This window comes from Delphinapterus leucas, chromosome 4, assembly GCF_059928025.1.
Source record: "Delphinapterus leucas isolate spDelLeu-1000000601 "Yukka" chromosome 4, BTC_Dleu_Yukka2, whole genome shotgun sequence".
NCBI classification, from domain to species: Eukaryota; Metazoa; Chordata; class Mammalia; order Artiodactyla; family Monodontidae; genus Delphinapterus; species Delphinapterus leucas.
In genome coordinates, this window is record NC_143132.1 from 298,665 (window position 1) to 322,759 (window position 24,095).

At 46.6% G+C, this 24,095-nt stretch overlaps 1 protein-coding gene across 13 annotated transcripts in view; it reads right to left on the bottom strand.

Annotated features, from left to right (window-relative positions):
- The window catches only part of DIP2A (DIP2 acetate--CoA ligase A), a 91,760-nt gene that overhangs the window by 49,815 nt on the left and 17,850 nt on the right, over positions 1 to 24,095 (bottom strand). For 7 of the 13 annotated variants that reach the window (XR_016392926.1, XM_022597065.3, XM_022597064.3 and 4 more), the window contains exons 3-8: positions 20,861 to 20,980; positions 16,673 to 16,792; positions 14,465 to 14,674; positions 10,113 to 10,250; positions 3,001 to 3,120; positions 1,679 to 1,876 (exon numbers count right to left, since the gene is read on the bottom strand). Coding sequence is in view for 12 of the 13 variants with exons in the window: in XM_022597065.3 (XP_022452773.1) it covers positions 1,679 to 1,876; positions 3,001 to 3,120; positions 10,113 to 10,250; positions 14,465 to 14,674; positions 16,673 to 16,792; positions 20,861 to 20,980 (906 nt within the window). In the remaining variant the exon portion in view is untranslated. The remainder of the gene's footprint in view (positions 1 to 1,678; positions 1,877 to 3,000; positions 3,121 to 10,112; positions 10,251 to 14,464; positions 14,675 to 16,672; positions 16,793 to 20,860; positions 20,981 to 24,095) is intronic. The other 6 variants (XM_022597067.3, XM_022597072.3, XM_022597062.3 and 3 more) reach the window with 5 other exon arrangements.

Consider the following 24,095-nt stretch of genomic DNA (forward strand, 5'->3'; position numbering starts at 1 on the left):
AGTCCGCCTACTGATGCAGGGGACACGGGTTCGTGCCCCGGTCCGGGAAGATCCCACATGCCACGGAGTGGCTGGGCCCGTGAGCCATGGCCGCTGAACCTGCGCATCCGGAGCCTGTGCTCCGCAACAGGAGAGGCCACGACAGTGAGAGGCCCACGTACCGCAAAAAAAAAAAAAAAAAAAAAGAATAGTCAAGGAAATCTTGAGGCGCAATCGCAGAGCTGGAGGACTGACATCCAACACAGACTCGTAAAGCTCCAGCAACTCAGCAAGCACGGATGGTGAAGAGGACAGACCCACAAGTACAGCTTTCACCTGACGGATGACAAAGCCGTATCTGGGGGAAGGGCTGCTTCTCAACAAATGATAGTGGGTCAATTCCATTCATAGGAGAGAAAATGAGTCCAAGTTCACACCATACACAAAACTAAACTGTAGATGGATCATAACAACAAGTGTGAAAAGTAGAACGAGTCTTCAGAAGAAGACTCGGAGGAGGAGAATGCCTTTGTGACCTTAGGTCTGGCAAAGACTTTCTACACAGAACAGAAAGCACAAACAACGGAGAAAACAGATAAATCAGACTACATTAACCTAAGCCTAGGTTAAGGCTTCTTATTCATCTAAAGCCACAATTAAAAGTGTTAAAAGGCAGTGCAAAGGGTGGAAGAAGCTATTTGCAAAACATGTACTGGACAAAAGGTGTGTATCTGAAACATAAAAAGCATTAGCAAGCAAACAGAAAAATGAGCCAAAGATCTGGGTACTTCATAGAACGAGGTGTTCAAGCTGCCAGTAAGCACATTAGAAGCACCCTCAGCACCAGGCACCGGACACCACGATGCTCCCTCAAGGAAGGCGAACGGGAACAGGCAGTATCCAGTGCTGGGACTCCTCCCCCAGGGCTGGGGGCGTGGAAAGAGCTCGCCAGCTCGTCCTGAAGCTGACGTGCGAGTCCTACGCCCACAGCAGCACGAACGCCTACACGTCCACCTCAGACCCACAGAGAACGTTCACAACAGCCTGACACGCAGCAGCCCCGGAGAGGACACAACCCAGACGCCCACCTGCCGCTGAGCTCAGACGTTGCATTCTCACAATGAGATACCGTCCATCAACGAGAATGAACTGACCACGCAGCACACAGCACAGGGATGAACCTCAGACAACGCTGAGCAAGACGCAGCCCAGAGCACCTCGGACTGGCTCACACCCAGCGGTCAGCAGGGCGCTGGCCTCGGCTGTGGGGGACGCCGGCCTGGGGGCCCAAAGTGCCTCGGGGCTGAGTGCTCCGTGAAAACATGTCCAGCCAAATGCATGCGATTCGTGTTACATAAACACGTAGAATGGAACCAAAAGACGCCAAACACGAAAAACACATACTGCTTGACGCCACGCGTCCAAAGTTCAAAACGAGACAAAACTAAACTCCACTGTTCAGAAATGCACACACAGATGTGAACTCTCGAAACCACCAGGCAGGAAGTGGTCCCCCGGTGGGGGAAGGGCAGTGGCCCGGGAGGGGCCCCTGGGGGGAGGCGAGGTTCTGTTTCCCTGCCAGTTGTGTCAGCTTGTCAGGAATCTGTTCTCTCATGGTCCTCAAGCTGCACGTCTGTGTTGTACGACATGTAATATTTCACAGCTAGCCAGCGCCCAGCTGCTTTCTGTTGACACTTGCCATAGGTGAGGGTGTAGACGGCCTTCCCCGTGGTATCCAGGGCGGTCAGGCACGGGGCTTTGGGCTGCGTGGTGCCCCACTGCTGCAAGGTGGCCAGCAGCGACGGCGGCCAGGTGCTGCCCACAGCCAGCAGCTCCCCCTTCAGCACCGCCGTCTGGCCGCCCTCAGGCTTCGGCTGATCTGGATCTGGTTGCTGCACTACAAGCAAAACCGAGCGTGAAAAGCAGCATTTCACAGAACCAGGCACATACTCTACCGTTAGGCATTCACATTTTATACTTTTCTTCCTTAAAAATACCAATTATAAGAAGGCTATTAGATTTCCCCATCGTTGTAACAGTCACAGACCAACTGAGCAAGGATGGAAAGAGAGCTAGTCATGGGTCAAGATGAACCCTGGCTACTGTAACCCCAGGATTACAACGACCCCCAGGCTTTCACCCAGAAGGCACCTGAGAAGCAGGTGTCCCCACTTATAAAGGATGAGAGTAGAATCACCACTTCAGTTTAGGTGCTCAAACCACGTTGAATGAAAAGAATAAAGTAAAATCTATTACGTTTCCAGTGGATATGTCATCAAGATTTGCCCAAATGTACGAAAGACTTCCTAAAAAGCATTCATAGCATTGAACTCTGAATTTGAAAGGCGTGATCTGATTACACAGACGTGCCCTAACAGCCATGTCTAATCCCCAAGTAGGAGGAGACACCAGAGCTTGTCTGTGGGACTACCGCACAGCAGAGGTGCAAGGCCGGGGGCAGCGGGTGGCCTGGTGTCCCAAGGCCCCAGCCACACGTCACACGCTGCTATCTTGTACGGGGCTTCACTTCTCTTACTTTTCTACAGATTTATACTCCTTTCTGTTTCTTGGTAATTAAAAAAATAAGTCTATATTCTTTTTCTCTAAATATATATATCATTCATAAATGAGAGGCTAAAATCCTGAAAAAGAGCCCAAACTTTGCTAAAGATATAATACTTTAAAACCAAGGGGAAAATAAATAAATAAATAAAACCACGGGAAGACAAGTATTTCAGATTTAAAGTTTAAATAAAAATTTAAATCGTGGAAGTAAAATGAAATCTTAGATGTATTCTAACAAAGTACTAACCACTGGACCAGAGGCACAGAGAGACGCTGTCTCTTAACTACGAGCTGTTGACACAGAGCCCGAGGTCATGTGTGATGATGAGGTCCCCACCACACACGATGACCACAGAGTCTGGGTCTGACCCACATATGAAGGACGTTTGCCTGTGTCCTCAGATGTAACGGCCGCCCTGTCTGCACAAACTAGTGTGCCGGAGTTGGGACACTCACCTTCCAACACCTCCTCCAAATCATCCACGAAGAACTCCTTCAGTGGAGGGCGCTTTGGTTTCTTCAGGGTGTTAAGAAGCTGCTGGATCTTGGAGGACACTCTGCTGCTCACGGGGACACCTGCCACGGGAAGAGAGCACTGAGGCTGGATGCGGAACCCAGGTCCAGAGACCACCCGCGTGAGTGCGTCGGAACTTGTAAATCCAACCAAGCGCTGGCCCCCTCAAATGGCCATTTTGGAATTTATTAGTTCATCTGACAAATGTATACTGAATGCCTTCCAGGAACCAGAACTTGTTCTAAGCTAGCGGTTTTCAGAGTGGCCCAGGGACCCCTGGGGGTGCCCGAGACCCTTTCAGGGATCACATTATAGACCCCATTTGCTCTTTCCCTCTCCTCTCTCACACGCGCACAGTGGAGGTTTCCAGAGGCCACACAGTGCGGGACGCCCAGCAGACGGAACCCACCCAGACGCTGCCCTCTCGCCAGCTATGAGAGACCAGCAACCGCAGCAGACAAGCCTACCCTTCTCGTGGCATCTCGTTGTATTAGAACTGTTTTCATAAATATGTGCTACTTATGTTAAGAGATAATGAGCTTATTATTATTTTTAAATGAGTTAGTAAATATTTTTAAAAATCCTTAGTTTTAATTTCTAATATGGTAAATATACAGAGATATAACCCGCATAAGCTAAAAGCTCTCTGGTGTCCTCCATAATTATTAAGGAACGCCGTTCCGGGAGATGTAAAGTCAGCCAAGACAGATAAGAGTCTGCCCTCAAACAGGTCACCGTCTGCTGCACAAAACCCAGCAGAAATACGTACATGTGCTGGTGGAACAGGGCACCAGCCTCGGTGACAAGCGCTCCGAGGAAAAGGCACGTGGGAACACAAGCAGGCGCTCTGGCAGAGGAGGCGAGGGCAAGGCCTGGAGCCCCAGCCACCTCCGTGCACCGTGAGGCAGCTGGCACCTCCCTCCTCCAGGGCTGGGCCAGCGATCGAGAGCTGCACTCACTGGCCTGGTCAGCAGTCTCCCTTGTCCTTTACAACACCAGCACTTTGAAAGAGTCCAGTTCTTTCCATCATTAAGTAGCACTTACCTCATCCTGCATTTGCTTGAGGTTTTCTCAGGATTCAAGTCAGATGCTGCATTCCTGGCTGAAGCAGTACCTGAGCATCACGTCCAGACCCACGGGACACCCACCTACCCTCCGGGAGACGCAGGTTTCTGTCACCCGGGCCATGTGCCGTGCAGGGCTCCACTATCGGTACTATTTTTGGCTTGTGCCACCAATAAGAGTGTGAGAGGAGACACTTCAGGACCTCACGAGTATCCCGATCTTCACCCAGCTCTCCCTCCATTTAACAGCCACTGGTCGTTCTGCCAGAGGCAAGGTTTACTGCAACGGTTGCCGAATTACTTTCCAGCTTGAGCGGTCCACTGACATTTACAGCTGACGCCTGACTTCCTTCCTCCCTTCCTGGTTCTCCTGAGAGGGACAGGTACTGAAGGCCAAGACCTGGCGCCTCGGTGTGCTCACTGCTGCCGCTCTGTGTCTTTCTTCTTCTAACACACAGAGCTGAGAACGTATGCTGTGCACATGCACACGTATGTATCCATGGATATGCACACCCCCTACACATACAATACACATGTGCACACGGGCCGCGTAACAGATACAGGTCTCTATCCTAGAGCCCCGAGTCCACGCCAGGGCCCCCAGTGCTGTGCTCCACGTCTGGGCGCCTTCCTTCTGCAGCGAGAACCCTGGCTCCCAACACCAACACCTTCGCTCAGTGCTATCACAGATACAGAATCAGTTCCAACTGTTGTACCCAAACCACTACAGAAGCAAAGCTAGGAACAAGAGTTCAGAATTGGTTTTCTGTGCTTCCTACACAGCCTCGTCCCGGACCGAGGGTGCTGTGTCCATCACTGACCTCTGTCAGCTCTCTCCCCTCACCCTCTTAAGGGTGGCTACGTAGTTCTTGGAAATACAACCAGGTTTGTTTACTTACAATTCCTTTCAGTTTTAGGGTTTTTCCCTTCCTTCCATCCATTAAGTTTATGTTTTGAATGTGTAGAACGTACTTCTAAAAATCACAACTATATAAAAAGATAAACTCAAAGAAATGTCACTCCCTCCTAAAGTCCTTCTGCCCACCGCACCCCATGCACCTGCGGGTTGAACCAGCCCACTGCTTTCTGGCTTATCCTTCCTGCATTTCCTTCTATAGAGATAGTAGGTTTATGCTTGCTTTATCTTCCTATTTCTCACACAAGAGACGGTGTACTATAAACGTTCCTTTACTCTTCGCCTTTTCACTTAATGTCTCCTGGAAAAGCACCTCATTCCAGGTCATAAAGGTCTTCTTGCTACTCCTGGCAGCTGCGCGGTCCGCCACAGTGTGAATGTACCAGGTTTATTCAACCAGTTTGAGAGGCTTGGGTAACAGGTACTTCTCAATATTTTGGAGGTATAGACAGTGCTGCAATGAACGACCTCGTGTGCGTGTGTTTCCTTATTTTTAGAGGTGTGCATTCAGGGTAAACTCCTACACTGGCACTGCTGGGTCCAAATGGAAGCACAGACACAGATCTTACCAACTGCTCTTCCAGAGAGGCTGAGCTGCTTTGCATTCCCACGAACAATGTGTATTTCTCTAATTGCGAAAAAGGCTGAATGAACATCATGTGTAAGAACTATTTTTACATTTCTTTTTGTGAATTGTCTGTATTTTCTGCTTATTTTCCTGTACTAGGAGCTGGCAAACTTTTTCTTAAAGGGCTAGAGAGTAAATATTTGGGGCTGTGGCACCGTCTCTGCCATCACGAAAGCAGCAGACGATGTGGGAGGGGCAGGCGTGGCAGCAACTGAATCAAGACGAACAGAAAAACCTCCCGATAAACACATTCTGGATTTAAAATAAACTGGAAGAAGAAGAGCAAAGGAAAGCCAAAGTAAGGAGAAGGAAAGAAGTAATATATATGAGTAGAAATAAATTCAATAGAAGAGAAAGATAAACAATAGAGGAAAAACAATTACAATAAAGCTGGTTCTTTGAAAGATAAACAAAATCCAGTGAACGCTCTAGCTAGAACGATTAAGATGAAGAGTGAGGAGACCCTAACTGCTGGTGTTAGGACCGGGCAGGACAGCATCACAGGTCCCACACCAACCCACAATGAGGGAACCTGCGGAGCGGAGGCAAGACGGACAAACTCCTCCAAAGACACAAAACTGACGTGAGAACAGAAGAGGAAGGAACACTGCTCAATTCATTTGAGATGAGTATTATCTTGATACCAAAACCAGACAAAAATCCCAGACCAGTATTTATCTCAAACATAGACACAAATCCTTAACAAAATACTAGTAAATCAAATCCACAATATGTAAGAGGGGTAACACACCATAACCAAGTGGGGTTTATCTTGAGAACACACCTTTGGCTTAATCTTCAAAAATCAGTCAATGAAATGTACTATATTAACAAACTATGAAAGAAAAACCATGTGATGAGTTTAACACATTTTAAAAATCATTTAACAAAAATCATGATAAAAATTTTCAGAAAACTAGGGGAAAAAAAGGAACGTCCCCAACCTGATGAAGAGCATCTATGAAAAACCCATGACCAACACCACAATTAAAAATTGAAAAGCGGATCTTTCCCCTAAAATGGGAAACGAGGCAAGTTGTGTCCACTCTTGACATTGCTAACTGACGTTACTACAAGTCCTAGACACTGCAATAAAGCCAGGAAACTGAATGTTCCTACAGGCAAACAATTTGGAAAGAAAAGTAAAATGGTATTCATAGACAATATGATCATACACGTGGAAATCTTACAGAATCTACCAAAAAGACTACTAGAATTAATGTAAGGTCAATATGCAAGAACCGACTATGTTTCTCTAGATGAGCAATAAACAACTGGAAAAAAATTTAAATACCATTTGTACAATAATAGCATCAAAAAATATAACGTATTTTGAGATAATTTTTTTTAATGTACACATTTTTTAAATATTTATTTATTTGGTTGCACCCGGTCTTGGTTGTGGCAGGTGGGCTCCTTAGCTGCGGCAGGAAGGCTCCTTTGCTGCGGCTCGCAGGCTCCTTTAGTTGTGGCATGGATCGAACCCAGGCTCCCCGCATTGGGAGCGCAGAGTCTTAACCGCTGCGCCACCAGGGAAGTCCCTATTCTGAGATAATTTTAACAAAATATGTGCAATACCTGTACACTGAAAGCTACAAAACAGTGCTGAAAATTTTTTTTAAAGAGTTAAGTAAATGGAGAGATATACCATATTTATCAATTGAAACATACGGTATTGTTAAGATGCCAATTCTCTCCAAATTGATCTAGAGAGTCAGTGAAGTACCAGTCAAAACCCAGCAGGAATTCTGGTAGAAGTTAACAAACTGATTTTAAACTATATATTAAGATACAAAGGAACTGGAATAGCTAAGGCAATTTTTTAAATGAAAAGAAGAGTTGAAGACAAACTACAGTACACAATTTCAAGATCTATTATATAACCCCCCCCACACACACACATATACGTATATGATCACGACAGTGTGGTACCGGTATAAGGACAGACAAAGCAGTGGAACAGCATACAGAGCCCAGAAACAGGCTTCTCTCATATGCGGTCCACCGATCTTCACTAAAGATGCCAAAGAAACTGGATAGGGAAAGAAGGGTCTTTGTATTACATGATCCTAGAACAACTGGACACCCATATACAGCAAAGTGAACTTAGGTTCATACCTTGCACTGATATTAAACTTAACTCAAAATGAATCATACACCTAAACATAAAACATAAAACTATAGGAGAAAACCTTTATGACCTCGGGTTAGGAAAATATATCTCAGATATGACACAAAAATAGGATCCATGAAAGAAAAAAATGGTAAACTGGACTTCATCAAAACTAAAAACTTCTGCTCTCTGAAAGGCACTATTAAGAGAATGAAAACACAAGCCATAGACTGGGAGAAAGTACAATTTGTAAACCTGACAAAAAACTTGTATCTAGATTATATAAAGAACTCTCAAAACTTAGTAAGAAAACAAACAACACATTTTAAAAAGTAAGCAAAAGATTGGAACAGACTCTTCTAAAAAGGTATATCGATGGCAAATAAGCACATGAAAAGATGCTAAACATCATCAGTCATTAGGGAGATGCAAATTAAAACTATAATGAGATACCTCTACACACCTATTAGGATGGTTAAAATTTAAAAACCGACAATACCAATTCTCGGCAATGATGTGGAGGAACTGGGACTCTTTTTTTTTTTTTTTTTTTTTTTTTGCGGTACGCGGGCCTCTCACTGTTGTGGCCTCCCCCGTTGCGGAGCACAGGCTCCAGACGCGCAGACTCAGGGGCCATGGCTCACGGGCCCAGCTGCTCCGCGGCATGTGGGATCTTCCCGGACCGGGGCACGAACCCGCGTCCCCTGCATCGGCAGGCGGACTCTCAACCACTGCGCCACCAGGGAAGCCCGGAACTGGGACTCTTATCACTAACAGTGGGGATGTAAAATGGTACAACCACTTGGGAAATCAGTCTGGCAATTTCTTAAAAAGCTAAAACATAAACCTACTATATGATCCAGGTTTTCTTCTAGGTATTGACCCCAAATAAATGAATGGAGATACCCACACAAAGACTTGTAAAGGAATAGTCACAGCAGCTTTACCTCTAATAGACAAAAACTGGAAACACCCCAAATATCCATCAGTAGGTGAAAAGATAAACTAGGGTGCATCTGTAGGATGAAATAGATCAAGAAAGGGAATGAACTGTTGATACATGCAAGAACATGGATGAATTTCGAAATGATTTTGCAGAGTGGCAGAGGCCAGACAATAAAGAGTAAATGCTGGGCGATTCTATTTATATAAAATTCTAGAAAGTGCAAACTAATCTATAGTGTCAGGAAGTAAATCAGCGGTTGTCTGAGGGAAGCCAAAAAGGGCAGCAAGGAGCTGTTACAAAGGCACACAAGGAAGGAAGCCTCCAGGAGCACTGGGTGTGCTGGCTGCAGTGGGGGTTTCACGGTGTACATGTCTCTTAAAGCTGATAAAATTACACACGTTAATATGTGCAGTAGAAAATATGTCATTTATACCTCAACCAAGTTCTTAAAATATTTTAAATAGGGACTTCCCTGGTGGTGCGGTGGTTAAGAATCCGTCTTGCAATGCAGGGGATGCTGGTTTGATCCCTGGTCAGGGAACTAAGATCCCACAGGCCACGGGGCAACTAAGCCTGCGAGACGCAACTACAGAGAAGCCCGCGCACCGCGCGCTGCAACGAAAGATCCCACGTGCCACAACTAAGTCCCAACGCAGCCAAAAAATAAATAAGTAAATAAATAAATATTTAAAAAAAGAAAATTTAAAGAGTAACAAATTAAAATTTTAAAATCTATCTAACAAATGTAAAGCCTGCTTCATGTTGACTCAGTTTCTCCTCTTGCACCTGAACAAGGAGCTGAAAGACCTCAACAAAATCTGACCAACTGCTCAGGAGTATAAAACACTCCTGAGATACTCTGGATTTTTCTGCAACTCAAATTTGGCACATTGGAAGGAAAACTCCATGTGATTCTGATAAAAGATACTGGAAACTGTTTCAAAAGGAAATAGTACAAATGAGGAGACGAGACTCATGCTGACATCTCGGGGCCTGCATGTGGGGCAGCCCAGCCATGGCTGCACTGATCACAGGCTGCTGAGGAGGGAGACTGCAGGGGCTGCTGTCCCAGGCGGGGCTGCCCTCATCCTACTGGGTCCACGAAAGGAAACTTCCCCAGCTTCTCATTTTCCCACAGTACCGTAGATCCAAACTCTGGGCGTCTGATTTAAGTGTGAAGGCTTTCTCCTCCCTACTCCCCTCTTTCCCCATCTGACCAATTCCGAAGCTATTCCTGATTATTTCTCCGCAAGATATACACACGGGCAGTTTAAGTGCACCAGGATGATACCTGATGGCTGGCTCAGGTTTGCTAAACTGAAGACACCAAGGTGAGGTCCAATACCTGTGCTCTGCTGTCTCAAAAGAAGGAAGAGAGGATGCTCACCACCTGCCGTCTCTAGGACGCTCCCGCTGCCCCCCCGAGGGGCTCCTCTCACGGAAGCCAGCTGTGGACGCTCACAGTAGGTCTGCTGATGCTGTGCGAGGCCCGTGGTGACATCGGGAGGGGCAGAGTGCAGATCTGCTTTTGAAAAACAAACCCAGAATAAAGGTGCTGTTAATTCAGAAGAGCACTAACCTTAAGCTGCTGTTTAAACCCCATTCGGCTGAAGCTTCACTAGCTGAGCTCTAAGCAAGGCATGGGGCATTCTGACTCATTTTGCTTTTCCGGTTGACCGAGGCACATTGGATCCTGTGAACTCTGAACTCCGGACATGGCCCGACAGCACTGCGTGCAGGTGGCCGTCCAGTTCTCGGAGGGAACTAGACCAGAACCACCAACTACGGCACAGAGACGGTGCAAGGAACTCGCCTTTCCCAACAGCCTAATGAGGTTTTACTTAGAAATCTCCCTCAATGAAGCAGAAACACATTTTAAATCAATTGTTGTTGGAACATTTTTCATTGTATTATGAGAAAAATTGCCAGGCTTCTATAAACTATCCCCACGCCCCCAAAAGGCAAGTTGGCTGTCATGCAGACACGAGCCTTTGCAGTCTTCACAGAGTAAGCCTACACAGATTAAAAACTATCCCTACTGCCAGTTCAAAAGCCTCACTATTAAGAGGCTGCAATCAGGTTCTTAAGGCAGAATGTATTAATGTCACATTTAAAGACAAACTATGTCAGATACAGAAAATGTTTAAAGTCACTCCTCCCACTGTCTGAATGTCGACTCTGGGTTTTGTTTTCACTGTATGGCATTTTTATCTGTTCGGATACTGGTTGGCTGAGAGCTGCTATAGCATCTCTGCTACAACCAAGCCTTCCATCAGGAAAGTACCGAGTCTGGACCTAGCGTGACGCTCGTCCACTCTTGAGAATCGATACTGATCTGTAATCTCTTTAGTCTTCAAATGAATGCTCCCACCATCATAGATGGCACTTTGATACTTAAAATTTTTTAATGCCAATCATTTATCTATCATTTCATAACCTAGGCAGTATGCAATCTAAGAATTTTTAAAAATATGTAGAAAGATGAAATTATGTGGCAGAAAAACACAAACTCACTATTAACACAGCAGAAAACACCACCTGGAAAAACGTAACTTTTTGACAAGAGTTTTCACAACCCTTGAAAAAGCTTGATATTAATGAAATTAGCATTTTAAAGTACGCCTATCACAAAGTTCTTTCAGTTTAAAAAGGAATTTCCCTGCCCTTCCGAATCTAGCAAAAAAAAAAAAAAAAAAGAGTGATTTTTAACAGCTATTAATGAAAAAAGGTACAAATGGTAATCTCAACTACAAAGTAGTTTCTTAAATAGCTGCATAAAAATAAGCAAACTACACTCAAAATGAAAATTAACTACTAGGACTTACTGGTGGTGCAGTTGTTAAGAATCCACCTGCCAATGCAGGGGACACAGGTTGGAGCCCTGGTCTGGGAAGATCCCACGTGCCGCGGAACAAGTAAGCCCGCGCGCCACAACTACTGAGCCTGCGCTCTAGAGCCCACGAGCCACAACTACTGAGCCTGCGAGCCGCAACGACTGAAGCCCGCACGCCTAGAGCCCGTGCTCTGCAACAAGAGAAGCCACCGCAATGAGAAGCCCGCACACCGCAACAAAGAGTAGCCCCCGATCGCCACAAGTAGAGAAAGCCTGTGCACAGCAACGAAGACCCAATGCAGCCAAAAATAAATAAATAAATAAATAAATTTACAACAAAACAAAACTGAACTACTGTAATTCAATGTACTGCTTTTAAATATAGGTATTTAATTCATGTCCAAATGTTTTATGTATATGATTTTCCTAACCCAAAATTGAAAATGATATATATTTTTAATTACCTTTACCTAACATTTTCTGCCTCCAATTTTTTATAGTCATCTTCTTTCTATACTTCTTTCCTTAGCCCAAATTGAAGAATTCTCTAGTGTCAGAAACTAAAACAAAGGGTGGTTTTTATAACAAGGAGAGGGAAATGGAGTATTTTTCAGATTTAAAAATTCAGGTCAAACAGGTAGCATATGAAGGTTACAAACAACAGTAAGGTATCAAGTAGAGCCCGAGTTAAGATGTTTAGAATCTACCAGAACGAATCACACAATGTGTACGTGAGGCCAGGCGAGCAGGACGCGAGAAGAGTGGCCTCAGCCACAGCTGCACACCAGGAGTCCTCCACCCACAGAGGTGATAAACCCGCCTGTAAGTCTTTACAGCCAGGACCTTCCGGGGATGGAGACGCCCACTCAAACACACCTTATGTTCAAAACACCCCACAACCCTGAGGAGTCGAGGGCTGTCTGGTTAAACATGCTGAACTGTGGTCAATTTCTCACGCTAAATATGCTTCTATTTCTAACCCACCAGGAAGCCGTGTTTACGACAGCTCGGCAACGGCTGATACAAGCAAACTCTGCCCTATTCCCCTCACCGTCGAACGCAGAAGAGAGCTTCGGGAAGCTGAACTAAGCGAAGAGAACATTCAAACGCTACCGCTTTCCTCACACTGGAGGTACCTGTGTATTTCCAAAATGTGAAATCGCCGTGACAAACAGGAAAATATATCCATCTCAAGCTGTTTTCAAGCTCTCCACTGTAAACCACCGTGAGGGCAGGTGGGCTATAAACACCAGCCATTTTAGGACCCCCAGGAAAGCTACCGAAACAATCCTGGCAGGCTGTTACCAAAGGAGCCTTTTTCTCGTAACGCAAACTCCCCAGGACAGTCCTGACAGCCCGACCCCAGCGGTCTTGGAGCCTCCTCCACCTGCCGGAAGCAGGTTGAGGCGTCATGAGTTCTCACCCAAGACTCACAGCACGAGCTCCACAGAAATGTGCAGACGTCTGCAGTGACACAGCCAATGACAAACAAAGAGCGTCCCTGATGGGCCCACAGAGGCCAGAGATGGAAGACGTCAGTCACTTACAATGCCCAGTCCAGCCAAATGACCAAGATCTTACATAAAAGCAGTTCAGCACCTGAGACCTGGGCCTGCCTGGGGGGTGTTAACCCACTGGGACCCCACCCAAAACACTGGCCAGTCATGGGCACACCTCTGATGCACCATTTTGGTTTTAACAGAACAGCAGCTAACAGCAAAGAAAATGAACAGGAATCAGAAAACTGTGGGCCAGCCCTGGCTCCAGCACAGCCAGCTGCGTGGTCTCAGGCAGGCTGCAATCACGCGACTTAGCTCTTCCCTCCACACCTGGAAGGAAGAGGGTGTTCAGATGACCCCAGCAGTACTGATGCACCATCTGAGAAGTACACTTTTTTAAGGTACTCGTGCAAGAATGTATATGGGCTTTGCATGCCAGCTACGTTACTAGTTTTGCTTTTAAAAAAATGACTTTAAATGGTGAAAGGCTTGCAATGTTTTCCTTTCTAAGATTAATGTTATTTATTTATTTATTAATTTTTGGCTACGTTGGGTCTTCATTGCTGTGCGCGGGCTTTCTCTAATTGCGTTGAGCAGGGGCTACTTTCACTGCAGCGTGGGGGCTTCTCATTGCGGTGGCTTCTCTTGTTGCGGAGCACGGGCTCTAGGCGCGCAGGCTTCAGTAGTTGTGGCATGTGTGCTCAGTAGCTGTGGCACGCGGACTCAGTTGTGGCTCGTGGGTTCTAGAGCGCAGGCTCAGTAGTTGTGGCTTGCGGGCTCTAGAGCGCAGGCTCAGTAGTTGTGGCGCACCGGCTTAGTTGCTCCGTGGCACGTGAGATCCTCCTGGACCAGGGCTCAAACCCATGTCCCCTGCACTGGCAGGAGGATTCTTAACCACTGCGCCACCAGGGAAGCCCCTAAGGTTAATGTAGTTTAAAGGGCTGGGTGACTTGGAAAAGGTCTGGGCACCCGTATGACTGAGCTCTGACTGACATCTCTTTTCAGGTTGAGGGCTGTCTAACCCTGGTATGTGGAGGAAGAAAGGCCGGACGGCGGCTGCAGCCCCAGCCCCGCCTCGGGATGCGCAGTGCAGGGACAACCGAGGGCTCCAGCTGTACACACAAGGAAGGAGCAAAGGCGGGGACCACATGCAGGCGGCAGGCCCCCGATCGTCAGGGACTGTCCACCTGTGCGGGCCGCCCCCTCCAGAGCGGAAACACCAGGCACTCATCAGGGACCCCGGGGGAGGCCCACACGCCACAGGGTCTGGATGGGGCTGCCAAACCACAGAAGCATCAGGAACCACTTCTGTTACCGAAAGGACATTTTCCGTAGGAAAAGGAGAAGGTGGGTCTGGCTGGGCGCGGGGGCTCCCCTGCCTGGAGGGGCCCCTGCGGCTGTACCGACCTACGCGGGCGAGGGCCGCGGGGCCTGGGGGCACGGCGGCAGGCCGCCCTCCCGGGCGAGATGAGGTGCAGGATGCAGCGGAGGAGGCGGGCGAGCCCTGAACGGCCTGGTCGAGCCAGGGCGCGACGCCGGCGTGGCTCTGGAGCGGCGCGGAGGCCAGTCGCCCGGGCCGCCGTAAAGAGCCCTCATCTTCTGAGGCGGACGACGTGTCTGTGGTCAGAATAACGAGGACAGGCATGAGGGGGGCGTCCTCCGGGGCGGAGTCCCCACTGGACCCAGCCGGCCCGTGCCCTGGGCCCCTGCACAGCCGCGCCCGCGGGTCCACGAGGGCCTGCGTCTGACCGGCCGTGAGCCCCGCGGCCGTGCTCCCCCGGAGGCTCGGTCTCGGGGCGCCACGCCCAGAGGCGCAGCCAGCTGCAAGACTGACGGCCTCAGTGCGCGCTGTGGGGTCCCGGGAGTCCACCCCCAGGGCACCTGCCTCCCCTTAGCAGACGTGACTGAGCTCTGAAAAGAGCCCCTGCCTAATCAAAACTACAATGAGATATCATCTCACACCAGTCAGAATGGCCATCATCAAAAAATCTAGAAACAATAAGTGCTGGAGAGGGTGTGGAGAAAAGGGAACACTCTTGCACTGCTGGTGGGAATGTGAATTGGTTCAGCCACTATGGAGAACAGTATGGAGGTTCCTTAAAAAACTACAAATAGAATTACCATATGACCCAGCAATCCCACTACTGGGCATATACCCTGAGAAAACCAAAATTCAAAAAGAGTCATGTACCAAAATGTTCATTGCAGCTCTATTTACAATAGCCCGGAGATGGAAACAACCTAAGCGCCCATCATCGGATGAATGGATAAAGAAGATGTGGCACATATATACAATGGAATATTACTCAGCCTTAAAAAGAAATGAAATTGAGCTATTTGTAATGAGATGGATAGACCTAGAGTCTGTCATACAGAGTGAAGTAAGTCAGAAAGAAAAAGACAAATACCATATGCTAACACATATATATGGAATTTAAGGAAAAAAAAATGTCATGAAGAACCTAGGGGTAAGACAGGAATAAAGACGCAGACCTACTGGAGAACGGACTTGAGGATATGGGGAGGGGGAAGGGTGAGCTTTGACAGGGCGAGAGAGAGTCATGGACATATACACACTAACAAACGTAGTAAGGTAGATAGCTAGGGGGAAGCAGCCGCAAGGCACAGGGATATTAGCTCGGTGCTTTGTGACAGACTGGAGGGGTGGGATAGGGAGAGTGGGAGGGAGGGAGACGCAAGAGGGAAGAGATATGGGAACATATGTATATGTAGAGCTGATTCACTTTGTTATAAAGCATAAACTAACACACCATTGTAAAGCAATTATACTCCAATAAAGATGTTTAAAAAAAAAAAAAAAAAGGAGCCCCTGCCTGAGACCACCGCCTCGGGCAAGGAAAGTGAGGTGAGTTCTGGTTTCATCCAGTCAGCAGGACTGCATTTTATCACGGGTTTCACAGTTATCAGTAAGTTCTTTAAAAACTGGGTAGTATCTATGGTTATATTCAGTAGAAACAAGAATTTGACAGCCATTTCTAAGACTTTTTTCAACAACATAAACTTGTTTTTTAAGTGAGGAAGCATCACCAAAACGCTATGCTTATCTTGCAGACCTGGTGTGTTTGGTTTTTTACCATGTCTTCAAACCAAACATGCACGTCACCAGTTTCGTGACTCAAATAACCAGACAGGCAGCAGCCTTGTGCTCTCAAGCACCTGGACAGGGTTTTCAAAGAAACTTAAGACATACTAACTATCCTGAAGAGAGACTCCACGTAAAAGTTTTCATTTGTAATGGTCACGACAACAAAAGCACAATAACAAAATAAATAACCCTCCAAATAGCCTTATTCTTTCCCATTTAAGGCCTGGTAACAACATAACAAGTAATAGCTAATGAGATGAGAATAATTTTAGAATTCTGAATTCAGGGAACTCTGTCATTCCATGAAGCACGTACTCCAGGTTCCTCTCTTTACTAAAAGACACAAACTGCATCTTAGTGAAAAAATTAAAGTATACACAGATGTCCTGTAGAAAGGAAGTCTGCACCCCCCACACCCACACACCCACACACACACTCTTCACGACAGTCGGAGGCTGTGCCGCCCCAAAGGGAAACCCCTCCCAGGCCACCGTGACCCTGCCCAGTACCTGGGGGCGTGTAGGCCTCCACGGCCGTGTGCGTGAGGACGGAGCGCCTCTTGGAAGGCATGGGCATCTTCCTCTCTTTGTATTTGGCCAAAGCTGCCTGCACGGCCTCGGTATGAACATCTGCACGGAAAGAACAGCAACAAAAACACGTGTTACAAGATTCCTTATGAAGTAACAAAACCATGGTTCACGTCTTTATATGTTTTCACTGAGTGTAAAAGGAACACAAGCTCAGCCTACACGTGGGTCCCACACATTGGTCCTAGATTTCCATAAATATTCCTCGGCTTGTAGATTTGACTTTGGAAATATTTTCAGATTTAAATCAAAAAGAAGAAATCCCCCAAACTGAAAATAAAATGAAACATGAACCTAATGTGCTCTGACTGTGGCACAAACCACTCCAAGTGGCGCTAAAGCCCTGTGGTCAGACCGTCAAGCCGCTACCCCAGACAAGCCCCAGGACGGCAGAACCGCACAGGGAACGCAGGCTTTCCTGCAGTCTTGCTGCCGGTGGTCACGGGGGCCCCGCCACACTGCCACGCTTGTGGTCGAGTGTGAGAGAGCAAACAAAGAGGGGCCTGACGGTCTCGCTCCATCGCCCCTCCCTGGAGACCAAGACACTCGTGAGGGAAACAAGAGACACAAACAGAGACCAAAGAAGTGCGGGAAAACCCTGCAGTCCTGAATCTGAGTGAAAATTATCAGCGTGAACACATGTGGCATTTTATCTTTAGATAGTATGTCTTAACCTCTGTCCCTAAGAATGTCTAGGAATGATGACAAGCCCGATAGCAATGAGCATCCCTACCACCCAGACTGTGGTCTTAAAGTACCATCCTCACTGCAAGCACCCTGAGACATGGTGGATTCTAGGGTGGGGGCAGGGAGCACACAGGGGAGCCTGGAGCATTGCATCCTAACAGCCATAAGTACACGGCCCAGTGACCCAAATGCCAGAGCCGATGTGGAGACGCTCCCAAAGGCTCATAAAGATGGGGCAGTTGGAACATCACCAAGGATAGATGCTGGAAGGACTGAATATCAACTACAATGCTAAAAAACAAGATAAAAGAAAAGAAAGGAAGGAAGAGAGGAAGCAAAAGTAATTGGCTGCCTTTGGAGGATGCCGGTGACCTAACCCATTATTTTAAAAAGGAGTAAACAGATGGAAAGAATTGAGCGTTTCTCCAGGCTCTCCTGTGCCCTGTGGTGAGCGAGCACAAGTTTCTCTCCATAGAAGCAGTCCAGCCATTTTGCCACCCTAATGAACAAATGGGTCTGCCAGCATCCCAAAGAGGAGAGAGACTCAGGCCTGCAGTGCCTCTTGATGAGAGAACACAGAACCCTAAGTGACCTGCTGGAGCCATGGAGCCGCCGGACCACAGCCCAGGCCCCAAGACTGAGTTATAAAAGGTGGAAACACACATCAGCCACCTGGGGTATGTGCAACCACATTTGGATCCTGGGTCCAAATAAACTGGTTTTTTTTTTCAAACCACAGGAACATTTGGGTATTTGATACTAAGGAATTATTGTTAATTATTTTGTGACAATGGCATTATCTTTTAGAGATAACATGCATTCTTTTCAGATACAGAAGCCAAGAATATTATGACCTCTAAATGAAATAACATGATCTCTGAGATGTGCTTCAAAATCACATGGGAAGGGAGGAAGCAGGGGATTGATGAAGAAGCCAAGACTGAGCCTGAGCACGGCAGGAACTGTGGGGGCTGGACGAGTCTGGGGCTCATCACACCAAGTCCACTTTTGTACGTGTTCAAATTTTCCCCAACAAAATGTTTTTAAAGCGTTTAGAAACCTTATAGTAAAATGGCTCATAGGGTACTATCAGGAAAGATGAAAAATTCACACATAGGCGTATTAAAGTACAATTTACAAATATCAAAGACAGCCAGCCAATCCTAAAAGCTTCCAGAGGGAAAGAGCAAATCATCTTGAAGGCTCAGGAAACAGACTGACTTTACTCAGGAGTAAACACCGGATGCAAGAAAGCAACACAGCTGAAGAAACAAGTGTTAAACCTAGAATTTTATATCCAGCCAAAGTATCATTTAAACTTGAGGGTCTAATAAAAATACTCCCAGACATACAACCGAAAACACTCATGAAAGGCAGTGCTCAGGAGAGAGACAAACCTAGGAGCCCCTGCAAGAGATCTGGCTGTGATGGGCTGAGCACACACCTTAAACGTTACTGCTGCCTTAGAAACAAACAAAAACCTAAGTACAGATAAGACAACCAACAACTCAAAATCTAAACAATATCAACATTACAGGGTATAAAGCAACAGATCCAAGAAGCTCAACAAACCCCAAGCACAAGAAACAAAGAAAACTACACCAAGGCCCATCATAATCAAGTCACTCAAAACCAGTGACAAAGAGAAAAATCTTAAAAGTACCAGAGGGAAAAAAGGCACAGTATATACAAGGGAACAACAGTAAGGAATAAACTTGGAGAAATAACACTACTGATGTGAAGCCATGATTGTTAAGCTACAATCATTAAGAGAGCTGGCTCTGCCATAACAACAGACGAATACATCAACAGAATAGAACAGAGTCCAGAAAGAGAGTCACACATGCGTGCGACCGCTTTTAGACAAAGGAGCAAGGGCATCGGGGACGACGGGATTACCACATGCAAAAAAGTAAGCTGTGCGCCATACCTTGAACCATACTAAAATTAACTAAAATCTAAATCATAGACCTAAAGGTAAAACCTAAAACTATAAAACTTCTAGAAGAAAACCCAGGTAAGAATCTTTGTGACTTTGGGTTTGGCAAAGATTTCTTAGATGTGAGAACAAAAGCACTATTCATGAAAAGGAACTGATAAGCTGGACTTCATGCAAATTAAAAACTTCTGCTACAAAAGCCACTGTAAGAGAGTTCAAAGAGAAGACAAAGCCTTAGGGAAAATATGAGCAAAGCACATTAATGATAAAGGTCTTGTTTTCAGAAAGTAAAGAATGAGAACCAGATACAGTTCACAAGGGCAGAAAGCAGGTCATCAACGTCAGTTACATGGAAATGGAGGGGGGACAGGGAGCAGGGAGATGAGGACAGGCAGGGACAGGAAGGAGACCTCTGGTGACCCTACTTACGGTGCGTGTACATGCGTGTGCTTTTGCACCCGGGGCTAAAGAAGATGGTATCAGTGGAATGTTGATGGGGCCGTTTCTAATATCCTATGTTACATGTATCATTTATGTAATCAGAAAAGAAACTATTATCAGCGTGAGGAAGTTTTTAAAAATGTATATTAAATTGGTAAGAAATTATCTGATCAAAATTTCTCAAATCACTTCATCACACTCCCATGTTGACATAACATTTAAAATCTTAACGTTCTTTTTAGGTATTCTTAAAACAAAACGGCCATTTCTTTATCTCTCTTGAAAGTTTTTCTTTATACAAAGGTTTACTGAGAGAGTTTAAATACAAAGGAAATATACAATCACACAATGGTGAAAATGTTAAACAGGCAAAAGAGTGTTCAAAAGTTATCCATATGTAATCTATAATTGAAAGCACAAATTTTTTCAATGGATGTCCTGATGATTCAAATAAAATATCAGAGACAAATTTAAATATTTATAAAAGCACTGACAGAGTGGCAGAAATCTAATTAGAAGGAAATCTCCAAAATTAGAGAAAGAAAAAAATACTAAAACACCTACAGTAGTAAAGCGGTCCTTGATGCACAAATCCACCAATACCAACCCCAAAGATCTAGGTAGAAAAATGGACACAAACATTTACAGAAATTATTCTAATGGGGGAAGGAAGATTTAGCTTTCTCCTGAGATTCCTATAAGCATCCCCTAAGAAGAGAACACTTACACTCCAGGCTACATTAAAACATACTACATTATGTGGAAGTTATATTTTTTCTTGAAAAATATGATGTGGTAAGTTATGGTTCAAGTGAAAATAATTTCCGAATGGGAGGGGAGTTTGGGGGAGAATGGATACGTGTATATGTACGGCTGAGTCGCTTTGCTGTGCACCTGAAACTATCACAACATTGTTAATCGGCTGTACCCCACTATAAAATAAAACGTTAAAAAAAAGAAAGAAAGAAAACAATTTCCTCAGCGGAGACGTGGTGTCCGAGCAGAGGCCTGCAGGCCTCTGGTCCCAGGCCTCTGGTCCCTACCTGACCTGAAGCGCTCGTCCCGGGCGTGGCTGGGCCTCGTCTTCTGCTGTTCGGGCACGGGGGCCGTGGCTTGTGAGGGCCCGGGGATCCTAGTCTCTGCTTGTAGGGATGGATCTACTCCTGAAACACAGTTTTACAGGAGCACCTGCTGTGAACAATTTGCTTTTCCAATCATGGAAAAACCCATGTAAAACAGCCCATGCTTCCCGTCCACTGCTGCACAGCACCCGCTGCACGACCACGCACGCTGTGGTGGCCCCAACACCAGAAGACCCTGAATTTGGAGGTCAGGGCATAGACGTCAATGTCCGCTTCCAGTCCCACCACCCACAGCCCAGCGCAGCCCCGCGGCCTCACTGGCCATCGGCACCCAGCCGTCCTGGGCCCCGAGCTGGGCACGTGCGCACGCAGGGCCGGCTCTCTAGGGCCGGCTCTCCCTCCCCCTCAGTGTCCCTGGTGTCAGCAAGCCCAGAGGGAAACAGCCCACAAAGCCATCACTGGGGGTGTCGCCAGCCGCCCTCAGACACAGGGACGAAGACGGGTGCCAACCAACCCCGACGGGCGGCCGGCCAGCTCTCCACGCCCTGTCGCAGCCCCCCGGGCTCTCACGCCCACAGCCCCGACACCCAGGCCCTCGGACGCCACGTGCCACGGCGCACGAGCGTGCAGCCAGTGTGGCCTGAGCCCTAGTTTGCTGGCATCTGAGAAGAGCACAAAGCAAAGCCTTCAGCTGGGCTTCAACAAAATAATCTGTTCAGTGTTTTAGCCTTTGTTTCAAGACGTCTCCGAAAAATCACCTCCAGGGCCCCCAGCCCTTATCACTGCCCAAAAAGCAGCAGCCTATCCCCACCTGGGCCCGGGCGGGTCCTGACCTCCAACGCTGCTCATGAAAGGCCACCTGGCCCCCAGCTCTCTGTGACGACACACAGAGAGGACAGAGGGGACGGGGGCCACGGGCGCTCGGCTGCCCAAGCCTCCCGGCACTGACGCCACCCCTGTGACTGAGGAGCCCCCAGAACACCAGCTCTGGCTCCACAGGCAGGGAGGAGCTGCCCTCTGAGCCAGGCCAACCTGCAGGTTTGGGGGCAAAGCGCTGCTCTTGCTGTTGTTTTACCTACCAGGTTTGGGGTGTTAGTTATGCAGCACGAGAGGACAGCGACACCCCCTGGAAATCCATGTTCAGCTCTTCGAAGTGTGAACATATACACACATACACATACGCGACATACAGCAATACTGGTCAGCACTGCTTCTGGCTTTTTGCTTCTTGTGACTGGATAAAATTTCTTTAGAGTCCGTAACAGAGAACACAGAATCTTACGTGTTACAGACTATAACCAGGCATGCTGCTAAGTGACATATATGCATACGGACATCCTTACAGTTTTACTCCAAAATACAGTGCTTTTATTGAGATCGTTTCATTTATTCAACGAAGATACAAGGCCCAGTGGGAAATCACTGGATAAGAGTAGGTATATTTTTAACAGGTATCAAGAGAGAACTTCTCAGAAAGGTCACAGCAATTTGCACTCCCGCAATGTGCTATTTCCCCACGTCTTTGTCAGCGATGGATGTTATAAGGTTTAGAATTTTGCCAATCTGACAGGAGAAAAATGGTTCACTAATTTGCATTCCCGTATCTGCTAGTGAGGTTAAACATACTTTACTGTTTATTGCCCATCCGTATGTCCTTTTCTTTGAATTTCTGTTAATTCTATCCAGCCAAGGAGCCCCCCCAAGTGACCTGCAGAAAGCCTCGGGTCAGCTGGAGGCACCACCCTGGGCTGTGCTCGCCCCCCAGGCCATGGCCGGCTGGTCGCAATCACTCTGCAGTTTTCATTTCTAGGGAGACAATCATAACCTGTTTTTCTTCCAGGTCTCCTATCTTGTAACGCCCACTCAAAGGTTGTTCAAATGTTCTCTGGAGTTTTGTAGTATTTTATAATTACAAACATATTTAGAGCTTTAATCCTTCTAAAGCTTACGTTCGCTAATGGTGGAGAGGAAGAGGGTCCCACTGTTGCCTCCAAAGGGATGGCGCCGGTTACTAAATAAATCTTCCCTCCTTTGAATTGTCCTGAATCATTTCTAGACGCCCCTCTCTTACACTGTTGGGCCTTCCACACCGTCCACCAACGCCCTCCGGTTGGGACTAGAAAGTGCACGCGAGCGGGCTGAACACCATGAAGCCCAGGCCTTTCTCACTGGCTCCTTCCCAAAAATGTACTGGCTACTTGAAGAACTTTTCTCCTTCAAGTGGGTTATTACTTCCAATGCCAGGTTTCAGGAAAAAAAAATCAGCCACTGGTATTCCGAATGGACTACATTTTGTTCACACATTAATTTGGAAACTACTACTTTTATAACATTAAATTTTTCCATTTAGGATATTGGTATATTTCTTCATATTTTAGGGTCTTGGTTATTTCTTTCAAACGGACTCCATGATCCTAACATAGGTCCTGTGGCTTTCTTGCTAAATGTATTAAAAACATTTGATAGTTTATCGCCATTACGAACGTGAGTTGTTTTATAAAGAGCAATATTGCCAGAGAAAAGTTATTGATTCTTGCTTATCTGTCTCCTATCAAACCAAAGCTCTTACTAATTCTAATAGCTAAGTAAGGAGTCACCTAGGTTTTCAAGGTATAAAATAACAGCACCTGTGCAAGGATGGCATGCTGTGCTCTCTAACTCTCGCCTGCCTTGTCTGTCTGTGACGCTGCACAGGCACTGGCCACCCCGACGGAGGGCCTGGAAGTGGCATGGCGGGCATGGCTGCCGCTGAGGAAAGGAAGTACGATGGCACATGAACGCCTCGTTGGACAGCTGCTGTTGATGCCTGGCAAATGGGCTTCAAGATGTTTTCTTTAATAGTTTCCTCCAATTGTACTCAATTTTACTTGTTTTTCCTTTATTTTGATGGATGAATGTCAGTACATAAAGCACCTCCTCAGTATTCTTCTTGTTACTGATTTATTGTAAAATATATCATACCGATACAGGCAGAATAAAGCATGTATTCAGTTCAAAAATTATTATACAGAAAAAAACTCAATGTAACAACTGCAGCAGTTAAGAAATAAACACTCATGTGCCTTAGAGCTCCTTGTGGCTCCTCCAGTCTCACTCCACACACACAGAAATGCCACACTCACTTCAGGGAAGACCACTTCTCTCCTCCTCTTTCTTTACCAGCTACAAAAAGGTTTGAGAAGTGGCAGTTCGGTGG